The sequence below is a fragment of the Brassica napus genome, chromosome C4 (genome assembly GCF_020379485.1).
Source record: "Brassica napus cultivar Da-Ae chromosome C4, Da-Ae, whole genome shotgun sequence".
In the NCBI taxonomy this organism is placed as follows: domain Eukaryota; kingdom Viridiplantae; phylum Streptophyta; class Magnoliopsida; order Brassicales; family Brassicaceae; genus Brassica; species Brassica napus.
The window spans coordinates 12,005,848-12,019,489 of record NC_063447.1 but is presented as its reverse complement, the minus strand read 5'-3'; the positions used below and the strand labels follow the sequence as shown (position 1 = coordinate 12,019,489).

The window sequence follows — 13,642 nt, the reverse complement described above, 5'->3', positions numbered from 1 at the left end:
CCGCTTTTTACACATCCTCGGACACTTACTCATACAACCAACTACACCTTCTCTAAATCGTGCTTTCAGATCTGGAATACACTCAAATGCCAGGATCTGATTGTCAAAACAAAACACTTAGAGCTGATTCTCGAAAGAAAAAAAATCATAAGAAGAAGTAAAATTTACCTATGAACCCGGGAAAGTTGACATTATTCTTAGGTTTCCCTTTCAGATGCTTCATCACGTGAGTGATGGACCATAGAGCATCTTCAAACGTCAACCGAACCTAAGGAAAGGTTTTACAAACCTCCACATCGTTGACGACTCTTAATATGAAAGGGTCAAAAGGGGCATTATACCTTCCCTTCCCTCTGATAATCATGCCTAAGAAGTAAAGCACCGCCATCCTGAGTCGATCCCCACACGCACTCATACTCAACAACTTCTCTCTCACAGATATCATCGTGATCTCCTTATGTGATTTGAAATGCCTGTCTACAAACGCAAAGCTTCCAATCTTCTTATACTTAGCTGGGTAGTCATGGCACCCCAATCCCGAGATGAGAGCATGCTCTCTCATTGAATACCGAATGGGCACTCCATTAACAGCAAACCAAGCTGTGTCCTCTGACTCGTGTAAAGGAACAGTGCGCAGTAGAAGCATCCACATACCCTGCAGCTTCAAGTTTGGTTCATCGGGCATGTGGAAAAAATGACAAAACTGAGGGTGGTTTTCAAACCACTCCAGCTCAGGCTTAAACCTAGCCGTCTTCAGTGAAATATCTACAAAATAAATCATTGATTCTTATAGTATCACGATCTGCCTAATCTCAAGTCATTCCTTCAAGTATTACATCTTCAAACTTTCAAATATTCAATCCCGAAAACAGTGACTCCAAATCATTGACAACAAAACCGATCGTTCATTTATTCTTCCAATTTTATGAGCTGTCTGATCTCAAAACCCAAAACCATTCATTCAATAATAAAACTCCAAGCAATCAATTCGATCACTACATCACAAACATTCAATCATTCAACTCGGTTTCAAATATCAAACATTCTATCACCAAAACAGTTAGTCTTCAATAATAACTAGACTTATCTCAATTCTGAAACTAAACTTTCAATCTCTATAACCTCAAAACCAAACTTGTCCAAGTTTCAGTCTCGGTAATCCACATTCTGAAAAAAATCTGAACCTAACCGATTTTCAACCACAATACTTTCAAACCCACAAAAAAATCAATCAAAAATTGGAGATAGAACATACCTTTTACACGGAAGAGACGAGAATGAAAACTGGAGATGGAAGATCAAGTCTAGGGTTCCGTCGATTTCGTCGCCGATGGAAGGAGAGGGAGAATGGAATACGCCGTAGGAGAGAAGGAGCAGTTGATTCGATCAATTTTTTCGGTTGATTTTGTCAGCTCTAGGGTTACATACTGATTTGGGGAAATGATGAAATCAGAGTAACAATGAAGGGCACGGTGTAATAACCCTTTTTAAAGAGTAAAACGCAGACAAGGAAAAATCGTGTAACAGCCGAGAAAATTACTCAAGTAAGTGGAAGTCGGATTGATCTTTTCCCGTGGATGTTTGTGGATCCCAAGGTACATAAGAAAAAATTTAGAAAGTCTTAGAATAGTTTTCCATCAGAAGAAATAAATTCTTCGGGAAGTTTAGTGGATTGAAAATGCTCGCGGTTCGGCCTAGAACGTCCAAGTCGGACGAGAAAATTAATCGAAAATTTATTATAGGGCCTTACGATAGGAATGACCTTAGAATTATTTTAGAAATGTTTTGGTTTAAGAAATCTAGGTTTTTGTCAAGGAGAAACATTCCCGCCAGCTCGGATCAGCTTATAACACGTTCGGGATTTAAATACGGCCCATTTGGGCTCATCTACGATGTGTTAAGCATATCCGGAAGCTTCTGGAGGATGCAGCTGCTTGTCTACCTCCTTAAGCAGCTAGACATGTGTTACTCATTTACTGGAGAAGCCTCCAAGCAGCTCTTGTTTATGTCCTATTGGTTGAATTGGTGGCTGGCCACAAAACTTGTTTTAATTGGACAGATTTGTGGCTGCACACCAATCTCTCTCCAATTGGTTGCATGGGGCAGGCAGGAAAGCTCCTGCTTGTAACCCACGACCTATACCTTTTCCTGAGCTCATTCTCCACCCCTATAAATAGCAGACACCCACTTAGTCATTTCTCATGCTTAGAACCCTAACCATAGCAGCTCGAAAAAGTCGAAACCCTAAGGTAAACTTTTTTTGTCTTTAGCTTTCTTTTTATTTAGCTTTTGTTTTTCTTTTCTCTATTTTCTTAATTAGAACTTAGATAGCATTTCTTACCCAACCCTTCTTGTATTTAGATTTCTAAAGCTCTAGAGTTTTCTCGATAGAAGTTTAAAGCGAAGCCGACCGCGAGATAAAAGCGTTTGCAGTCCGAAACTTTCATCTAAGTGTTGAGGTGAGTCTTGGTTATGGTTATGATTGTTGTGTGTGCGGTTAGCGCCTGCAAAATAAGAGTATTGGTTGATGCATTGCTACGTTGCGCGTTTAGATATATAATGATATAATAATGATTGATGTTTGTGAAAAATATTGAGTTATATCGTCGGGCCTCTGCTCGAGGGGTATAACATGATTGTGATACATTGATGTTGTGTTGCATATACTTATGTCATTGAATTGTATTGTTTGGGCCTCGGCTCAGATAATATAACATGTTTGATCATATTTTAACGGGGAAACCCGTAAATCCACAGACTTGATCCGTGGGGGTCCGACACTCGAGTGGAGTCTCGTGAGAGTCATTGGTGTCCACTCGAGGCCCGTGTCTTGTCGGGGCCTTACCAAAATTAGTTCCGGGTAGGACGCGAAGACACATGTGATAGGGCTAGCTACCCTCGACCGTGTAGCTGCATGACGATGCGGCAAGTGTGTTATCCGGGCCTTCGGCTTTTTAGACTTTGTGTTTAGAGTCAATGAGCGCAAGAAGGGATATGCTATGGACTTCATATCGAGATAGGAACCAATGGCGAGAGACAGTCCTCGACAATCGATAGTGATCTAACCACTCGTGAAGAGTGGATGCTTGTTTACGTGATTGCTTTATTTTGCATTGCATATTTCTTAATATAATTAATCTATGTTGCTTGATATTTGATGCATAATGGGGGGGATAAATAATTGTTAGGAAACCCGACTCACTGAGAAAAATAGTTGCTCATTAGACTCTTTGTTTTGCAGGTAACCCGTAGTAGGTTCCATTTGGGATCGAAGGAGCATAAAGCTGTTGGTGTAGATTTGCTACCTTTTGCAAACATGTACGTTTTGTAATATGTATGATATGGTTTTGAACATCGGCCGAGCATGTATAAAGTTTTGATGTGGTTGAACTTAAAGTATATATGAATAAGAAAAGGTTTGTGAAATGCTTCGATTCCATATGATACTAGTCCTAGTCCGGGACGAACTAACTAACGGTTTCAAACTCGAGTTGCAAAGCCTTAACTTGGAATCGCTAGGAAACCCGTTCCTGGACATATGATCTTGGGATTTCGGATCTGATCTGGGAACCTCGGATCAAATGTTTTGGCATGTGGTAGTAGTATCTTCGATCTGGTTAGAGTTCTTTAGTTCGTCGTGCATGTTCTTGTTTGATTGGTGCATGGCAAACTAATTAACTTTTACTCATTCCGGATCGGGGGTGTTACAACTAAGGTGGTATCAGAGCATGGTTCACTTTGCTCACTTGGGAACCTGTTTTCAATAATTTATCGAGTCAAAGGTTTCGCAAAAGGTAGAATAGGAAACCAACATGCTCCTTTGTTAGATAAGTTGGGATTAGTACTTACCCTGGGTTGTGCTGCAGTATGTTTCCAAGACGTACAAGGAGTGAGGAGCCAATGATGACACCACCTAGATATGGGTAATGTAATTCTGAAAACCGCAAAGTCTATTCAAACCTTGAGGTGACAGATGATTCTGCGATAGCACAAGAAAATAACCATTACTATGAACACGAACATGAGTCGACCGGGAGAAATCCGACGGATTCACATATGGACTATGAGAAAGAAGAACAATATGAGAATTTGAGGGAGAGGAATCAAGCACCTGATATGTATGGATCGAGGCGGAATTATACAACATCACATAATCCAAGACGGAATGAATCTGAGTTCAAGCACCGGAAAAGGACGCCCGAGCCACGTTGTAGGCAAGAAAAGAGGACAGCTGGGAGTTTGGATCCTCTTATAGTATTGGTGCAAGGCTTGCTAGATAGACTTGATCATAGAACTGGTGAATCATCAGAGCAAAGACCATCCTCCTCTCCAGATTACCTGAAGATGGTTACGTTAATGAAAAATTTTGGGACCGTTAGATACCCTGGAGGAACAGATCCCTTCGAAGCGTCATCATGGCTGAGGAATTTGGAGAAAAACTTTCGGGCCATCCACTGATAATTTCAAGAAGGATGTGGCAATATACTACTTGACCAACGATGCTTCTGATTGGTGGGATAACGTGGAAGAATACTGTATGGGAAGAGAGATCGACTGGGAAGATTTTAAAAACGAGTTTGAGCGGAAATACTTCCCACCTGAAGCAAAAGACCGGCTAGAGATTCAATTCTTGGAGTTAACTCAAGGCAACCGGAAAGTCAGGGAATTTGAGGCCGAGTTTACAAAGGTAAGGAAATATTCTCCTTATGGACCAAGGAATGAAGGTGCACTAATTCGAAGGTTTATAAGAGGATTGCGAGCGGATTTGGCTAGCCATCTGCAAGTAGTGAAGTTTCATAGCCTTTATGAATTGGCAGAGATAGCGGTAAATGTTGAAGAAGGTATGGGAAAGGAGCAAGCCATGATGAGGCATGCAGAGCCATCTCGCAGATTGAAGGGCTACGAATACGAAGAATGAATAATAAAGGACAATTTAATCGAGGGAGAGGACAAGGAAGAAGGAATGATGGACGGTTTAGGAATGGCCCAGATGTGTGTTACACTTGTGGTGGTACAGACCATTTTTCTAGAAGTTGTCCTTATAGTCAGGGAAGGAAGGCTCCTGATTATATTACTTGCTTCTCGTGTGGTGAGAAAGGGCATTATGCCAACAGTTTCCCCCATAAGAGACAGGTTACACTTCCAACACCACCCACTAGACTATCAATTGAACCAGCCCCGAAGCGCCTGGCAGTTGCAAAGCAAGTGAATGCTTTAGAGTTAGGAAATCCCGAACCACAACAGCCCCATCAGGGCCTGATCACAGGTAAGTAGGGTTTTAACTCATTGCTTGTTTGTGTGAATTTGACACATGAAATATAAAATGTGAAATAAATATTGTTTAGGAACATTGTGTGTTGGTGGAGTTTATGTGCATGTTCTCTTCGACTCGGGTGCCACACATAGTTTTGTGATACCTAAGGTAGTGTCGAGTTTTAAGGGAATCCTTGGGAACCATAACCTTCATGCCGATAGTTATGTACTTGGGATTCCAATCCATGTGGGATCAATGGTATATCCGGCAGACCTTCTAGTTGTTCCTTTAGGACAACACGAAGTGATTTTGGGAATGGACTGGCTGTCGAGATACTATGCGCAGTTGGATTGTGGTCGAGGAAGAATTACACTTGAAGAAAGTGGACAACCATCAACGACATACTATGGGATATGTCCAAGTTCTGGAGTATCGCTTGTTTCTGCTTTAAGAGTTAAGAAGGATTTGATCAAGGGCGAAGTATATTTGGTAACTTTGACTACCCTTGGAGGAGACTTGAAAGAAGGGACGCAGTTGGAAGAGATACCAATAGTAAAAGAATACCAGGATGTATTCAAGCCATTGGAAGGATTGCCCCCACCATGAAGTGATCCTTTCACCATTACATTAGAGCCGGGAGCAGCCCCAATAGTGAAGGCACCTTATCGAATGGCTCCAGCTGAGCTTGCTGAATTAAAGAAGCAATTGGAAGATTTGATAGAAAAAGGATTTATTAGACCGAGTTCTTCACCATGGGGAGCACCAGTCTTATTTGTGAAGAAGAAAGACAGCACCATGCGGTTATGCATCGATTATAGAGGGATTAACAATGTTACAGTAAAGGACAAGTATCCCTTGACAAGGATCGATGAATTTTTGGATCAGCTTCATGGGGCAAGCTGGTTCTCAAAGATAGATTTGGCATCGGGATACCATCAGATCCCTATATCAGAGTCCGATATCATGAAGACGGCTTTTAGGACCCGGTATGGCCACTATGAATTTGTGGTAATGCCTTTTGGTCTTACAAATGCCCCGGCTGCTTTCATGCGCTTGATAAATGATTTATTTCGTGATTACCTGGATAAATTTGTAATCATCTTCATTGATGATATACTTATTTATTCCAAAAGTAAAGATGAACATGCAGAGCACATCCAAAAGGTGTTGGAGCGATTAAGAAGCCATAAGTTGTCCGCCAAGTTTAGTAAATGTAGTTTCTGGAAAAGGGAGATTGGATTCCTTGGTCATCGAGTGTCAGAGAAGGGTGTTGCAGTAGATCCTGAAAAGGTTGAAGTAGTTACGGACTGGCCACACCCTACCAGCGCCACCGAGGTTCGAAGCTTTCTAGGATTGGCTGGGTATTATCGAAAGTTTGTGAAAAAACTTTTCCATCATGGAAAAACCCTTGACGAGGCTGACTGGAAAAGATATATCATTTGAATGGGATAAGAAAGAGGAAAAGGCTTTTACACAATTAAAGGAAGCTTTAACGACATCACCTATTCTTGCATTACCTACTCCAGAAAGACCTTACACCGTATACACTGATGCTTCTCGAGTAGGACTGGGTTGTGTACTGATGCAGGATGAAAAGGTCATCACCTATGGCTCAAGACAGTTAAGGAAGCACAAGGAGAATTACCCCACCCATGATCTAGAGATGGCCGCAGTGGTATTTGCTTTAAAAAATGGAGATCCTATCTTTATGGCGAGACGATTCAAATATTTACTGATCACAAGAGTCTCAAGTATCTCTTTACTCAGTCAGATTTGAATTTGAGACAAAGGAGGTGGATGGAGTTTATCACGGATTATGACTTACAAATCCAATATCACCTAGGAAAGGCGAATGTGGTAGCAGATCCACTGAGTCGGAGGAGAAGTGATACAACTATTGAGAAAGACTTAGAAGCCTTAAACGCAGAATTCAAGATGGTTAGTCTTTCAGCCATAGAGGCCGAGGGCAGCGAGCCATTGGGATTACGAGCAGTGAATCAAGCAAACCTCTTGCAAAGAATTCGAGAAGAGCAGAAGGAAGATGTGAAGCTAAAGAAGATTATAAAAAGAACTTGAAGAATCAGGCGGAAGAAATGATAGTGGTTATCATTTGGCTGATGACAGAACCCTCCTACTGAACGGAAGGATAACAGTACCTGTAGGAAAGGAGTTACGAGAAGAGATCTTGAGAACCGCACACCACTCAGTATTCAGTATTGATCCTGGAAGCACCAAGATGTACCAGGATATACGTAGATACTATCACTGGCCAGGAATCAAACGATCAGTTGCTGAGTGGGTAGCTCAGTGCCAGACATGCCAACAAATTAAAGCTGACCATCAAGTGCCGAGAGGATTATTGCAAAGCCTACCAGTCCCAGAATGGAAGTGGGAGTCAGTGGCTATGGATTTTGTAACGGGACTACCTCGAGCCCCAGGAAGAGGGAATGATACTATATGGGTGGTGGTAGACCGACTAACTAAGACTGCTCACTTTCTACCCATTAGAATTGTTGACAAGGTAGAAGTACTGGCAGAACTTTACTTAAAGGAGATAGTAAGATTACACGGAGTTCCTGCCAACATTGTATCTGATCGTGACCCAAGATTTACGGCTCAATTCTGGAGAGCTTTCCAGCAAGTATTGGGGACTGATCTTCATATGAGTACGGCGTTTCACCCTGAAACTGACGGGCAGACGGAGCGAACAATCAGAACCTTGGAAGATTTGCTAAGGATGTGTGTTTTAGACTGGTCAGGTACATGGGAACAATACTTGCCTTTGGTAGAGTTTTCTTATAACAACAGTTACCATGCAAGTATTGGGATGTCCCCTTATGAGGCATTATATGGACGACCCTGCCGCACACCACTGTGTTGGGTGAAGTTGGAGAAAGACATATGTTAGGACCATATATAGTAGATGAAACAACAGAAAAGATAAAGATTGTTCGGGAGAATATGAAGAAAGTTCAAGACAGGCAGAAGAAATATGCCGATCAGAATAGACGTGAAGTAATATTTCAAGTTGGTGATTGGGTATATTTGAAGGTAGCCGCACAGAAAGGGAGAGATAGATTCGGAAAAGTGGGAAAGTTAGCCACTCGATATATAGGACCATACCGAGTGATGCAACGGGTTGGAGAAGTAGCCTATCAATTATAGCTACCATCAGATATGGCTCTTCACCCAGTTTTCCATGTCTCGATGTTAAGAAGGCATATACGAGATCCTACAGAAGTAGAGCCGCAACGAGTAGAAAACCTTCGCTCCAACCTCACTTACCCTGAAGGACCACTTCGAATTGGAGAAACACGAATAAGGAAAGTGAAGAATCGAGAGATTCCTCAAGTACAAGTATTTTGGGGAAAACAGCGCCGAGTAATTGTGACATGGGAAGATGAAGAGAGGTTTAGAGCGACTCATCCTGAACTGTTTTTGGAAGATGATGAAGACCAGATGGGTGGAACATCGAACCACTAAGAATTCGGGACGAATTCTATTGAGAGGGGGAGAATGTAATAACCCTTTTTAAAGAGTAAAACGCAGACAAGGAAAAATCATGTAACAGCCGAGAAAATTACTCAAGTAAGTGGAAGTCGGATTGATCTTTTCTCGTGGATGTTTGTGGATCCCAAGGTACATAAGAAAAAATTTAGAAAGTCTTAGAATAGTTTTCCATCTGAAGAAATAAATTCTTCGGGAAGTTTAGTGGATTGAAAATGCTCGCGGTTCGACCTAGAACGTCCTAGTCGGACGAGAAAATTAATCGAAACTTTATTATAGGACCTTACGATAGGAATGACCTTAGAATTATTTTAGAAATATTTTGGTTTAAGAAATCTAGGTTTTTGTCAAGGAGAAACATTCCCGCTAGCTCGGATCAGCTTATAACACATTCGGGATTTAAATACGGCCCATTTGGGCTCATCTACGATGTGTTAAGCATATCCGGAAGCTTCTGGAGGATGCTGCTGCTTGTATACCTCCTTAAGCAGCTAGACATGTGTTACTCCTTTACTGTAGAAGCCTCCAAGCAGATCTTGTTTATGTCCTATTGGTTGAATTGGTGGCTGGCCACAAAACTTGTTTTAATTGGACAGATTTGTGGCTGCACACCAATCTCTCTCCAATTGGTTGCATGGGGCAGGCAGGACAGCTCCTGCTTGTAACCCACGACCTATACCTTCTCCTGAGCTCATTCTCCACCCTTATAAATAGCAGACACCCATTTAGTCATTTCTCATGCTTAGAACCCTAACCATAGCAGCTCGAAAAAGTCGAAACCCTAAGGTAAACTTTTTTGTCTATAGCTTTCTTTTTATTTAGCTTTTGTTTTTCTTTTCTCTATTTTCTTAATTATAACTTAGATAGCCTTTCTTACCCTACCCTTCCTGTATTTAGATTTCTAAAGCTCTAGAGTTTTCCCGATAGAAGTTTAAAGCGGGTCGGCTTCGAGATAGAAGCGTTTGCAGTCCGAAACTTTCATCCAAGTGTTGAGGTGAGTCTTTGTTATGGTTATGATTGTTGTGTGTGTGTTTAGCGCCTGCAAAACAAGAGTATTGGTTGATGCATTGCTAGGTTGCGCGTTTAGATATATAATGATATAATAATGATTGATGTTTGTGAAAGATATTGAGTTATATCGTCGGGCCTCGGCTCGAGGGGTATAACATGATTGTGATACATTGATGTTGTGTTGCATATACTTATGTCATTGCATTGTATTATTTGGGCCTCGGCTCAGATAATATAACATGCTTGATCATATTTTAACTGGGAAACCCGTAAATCCACAGACTTGATCCGTGAGGGTCCAACACTCGGGTGGAGTGTCGTGAGAGTCATTGGTGTCCACTCGAGGCCCGTGCCTTGTCTGGGGCCTTACCAAAATTAGTTCCGGGCAGGACGCAAAGACACGTGTGATAGGGCTAGCTACCCTCGACCGTGTAGCTGCATGACGATGCGGCAAGTGTGTTATCCGGGCCATCGGCTTTTTAGAATTTGTGTTTAGAGTCAATGGGCGCAAGGAGGGATGTGTTATGGACTTCATATCGAGATAGGAACCAATGGCGAGAGGCAGTCCTCGACGATCGATAGTGATCTAACCACTCGTGAAGAGTGGATGCTTGTTTACGTGATTGTTTTATTTTTGCATTGCATATTTCTTAATATAATTAATCTATGTTGCTTGATATTTGATGCATAATGGGGGGGGGGGGGGGGGGTAAATAATTGTTAGGAAATCCGTCTCACTGAGCAAAATAGTTGCTCATTAGACTCTTTGTTTGCAGATAACCCGTAGTAGGTTCCATTTGGGATCGGAGGAGCATAAAGCTGTTGGTGTAGATTTGCTACCTTTTGCAAACATGTACGTTTTGTAATATGTATGATATGGTTTTGAACATCGGCCGAGCATGTATAAAGTTTTGATGTGGTTGAACTTAAAGTATATATGAATAAGAAAAGGTTTGCGAAATGCTTGGATTCCATATGATACTAGTCCTAGTCCGGGATGAACTAACTAACGGTTTCAAACTCGGGTTGCAAAGCCTTAATTTGGAATCGCTAGGAAACCCGTTCTTGGACATATGATCTTGGGATTTCGGATCTGATCTGGGAACCTCGGATCAAATTTTTGGGCACGTGGTAGTAGTATCTTCGATCTGGTTAGAGTTCTTTAGTTCGTCGTGCATGTTCTTGTTTGATAGGTGTATGGCAAACTAATTAACTTTTACTCATTCCGGATCGGGGATGTTACACACGGGGGACTAAGGGAAGACCAGAGAAGAAGCAGTGAATGCGGTGTGGCTTCATCGTGTTCGTCGGTTCTTGGGTTTTCTTTCAATTTTCAGTTTTAGAAGAGAGGGAGAGACGACAAAGGAAGAGAAAAAGGAAAGGAACGCGCGGGTCTGGTTAAGGATCCAGGTTATAGTGGGTAGAGTCAAAAAATTTAGGTTGGATCCTGTAAATACCTTGTTTCATTAAGGGCAATTTCGATTTTCACCACGTTTTTGATTAAAGTATATTAAAAATTATATTGTTTTTAATTGGTGGAATAAAATAGAACAAACATGGGAGTTAGTGGGGCAATCCAGAATAAAGTCCTAGAGATTCTCTAATTGATTAAAATGGAGTGTGTTTATGATTTAAATACCGGACATTCACTAATAGTGTGTGTACTCAACATGATTGCAGTTCTTACAAAATTAAATAAGCAATCTCTTAATTGAGTGTATAGGGTGATAACTGGTGAGGATTCACGAAAGCATTTTTCATGTCCCTCCCTAGCTATGGTTCAGTTTCAATCAAACCTATTTCGGTGACACTAACAAATCTTAAATTTGGTGATAATACAATAATATACATTTTTTTTTGTCCATAAACATACTTAATTAAAACTCTGTTAATTATAAAAAAAAACTCTATATCTATTAGAAGAAAATGATACAGTTGACTTCGAACACCGTGTGAAAGATTGTCTGCCCTTGTTTTTGAGTCCGGAGTATATGCATAGTCTCAAAATGCAAAAAGTTTTTCTTGATCCATTGTATTACATTCAATTTTGGTCACAAAAGAAAGTTTTTCTTCTCGTTCTAAAACCATTTTCACCAATTAAGAACAATCTATCGCAAATGTCACATAAAAGTATCGGAGATTCTTCGTACATTTCATCGCACAATTTTTTTTGAAATTCCGTTTGCAGAGGAGAAATGCTGCTTCTTGTTTTCCTTGCTGTAATTAAACCATCAAAGCCATTTAATGTTTTACTAGAACTTGATTCGCGTCCCCGCGCGGATATTTGATTTAATTTGTGTTCAACGTAAATTCATAAACCGCTGGCTTTATAAAAAAATCTCATGTATATTTTTTATGTTCTGTAATTTACATGTAGGGTAGAATATATTATTTTATAATATAGATGTTTGATAATTTTTTTTATTTGTACATAATATTATATTATAAATTTTATAACTTAATGAAATTTGATGTAATATAGGAACATTATCTCCCTTTAATACATGTGATTTACTTAATATTTGTACAATATTAATAATGGTCATATATTAATATCTATTTAGTTAGATAAGTTTCAGAATTGTAATTAATTAATTTAAATTGATTTTAAATATAATGGCATAATCTGTAAATAAAAAGAAATACAAAAATGAAGTACTTAATTTATTGTAAATGCAATAGCTAAATGTGTAAATAAAAGAAAATACTAAAAATACTGCTATCCATATTTCCAAACAATTCTCATTTATACTGTTATCCATGTTTCCAAACAGTACCAAAATGCACTTCAGTTTTAATAATATAGACTAGATTTTGATCCGCGCTAAGAAAGCGCGAGTTTTTTTTCATTTATTGATCCAAAGCTGATTTAAAAACTACCATTATTGTTGTTCAAATCTTAACAATTGAATTTTTGATATTTTTATCCTTTTTTTCAAAATGTGGTATTTGTTCGAAATAGATTTAAAGATGATATGTGTTATTTAATAGAATATATATATATATATATATATATATATATATATATATATATATATATATATATATATTAATGCTATGAATTGTTGATTTTAAACTAAAATGAGTTCTCTTTTCATATATTTGTATTATAGTTCTAACCATCAATATACAATACTTTTTATCTTTATTCGATTTAGAAGCTAATACTATTTTTGAAAGCGCGAGTGCTTTTTTATGTTGAACTATTTTGATAAAATTTGCATGAATTTACATCTTTTTATTAGAAAATAAATAATTTAAAGTGTTTTATTATAATGTTAGATTTTCAAGTACTATTTTCATATACGACCCAAATCATTGGTTGAACCGGCATAGGTGGAACCATGTATATAATCCGGTTCGGATTTAATAAAAAATTTGTTAATTAAAATTCGTTTAAAAATCCTAGTAAAACCCAAAAAAACCCCACTACTAACCCGTGATCTGATACTATTGTCTTATTAAATTAGTCAACTACATTTAATATTACATAAACTTGTGATTCATTAGAGTTTGATGACATTTTTATTATGTCATCCACAAAAATAAGATATGATAATAGGAATATTTTTTATTGATATGACAATATTAGTTTATTTTGTTATTAGTAACCTATTATGAGTTTGTATTTTTATTTTATATTTAAATTTAATTTTGTGATAAATTTAAAAATATTCTTACACTCGTAATTGCTTTTTTTAATATTATGTACAAAATGATATAATAAATGATTTATGCGAAGGTATTATATAATAATAATAATATTTACATAATGGTTTATTTATAGTTAAGAATTTGAAATAAATGATAGAAAAATATTATAGGTTAGATGATAAAATCAGTGTTATAGAAATATATTTTATTTTTGTA

The 13,642-nt window shown here is 38.7% G+C and overlaps 1 protein-coding gene across 1 annotated transcript; it reads left to right on the top strand.

Annotated features, from left to right (window-relative positions):
* Positions 1 to 4,914: 4,914 nt before the first annotated feature.
* LOC111210635 lies at positions 4,915 to 5,860 on the top strand. The gene is made up of 2 exons (XM_022711172.1): positions 4,915 to 5,266; positions 5,346 to 5,860. The coding sequence occupies exons 1-2, from the start codon at positions 4,915 to 4,917 to the stop codon at positions 5,858 to 5,860; spliced, it is 867 nt and encodes a 288-aa protein (XP_022566893.1).
* The last annotated feature ends 7,782 nt before the right edge of the window (positions 5,861 to 13,642 follow it).

Bases quoted from the DNA above. Each gene is read 5' to 3' on its own strand.
- LOC111210635 (XM_022711172.1), top strand. From the start codon at position 4,915: ATGAATAATAAAGGACAATTTAATCGAGGGAGAGGACAAGGAAGAAGG. The intron at 5,267-5,345 runs GTAAGTAGGGTT...AATATTGTTTAG, and splicing joins CCATCAGGGCCTGATCACAG to GAACATTGTGTGTTGGTGGA.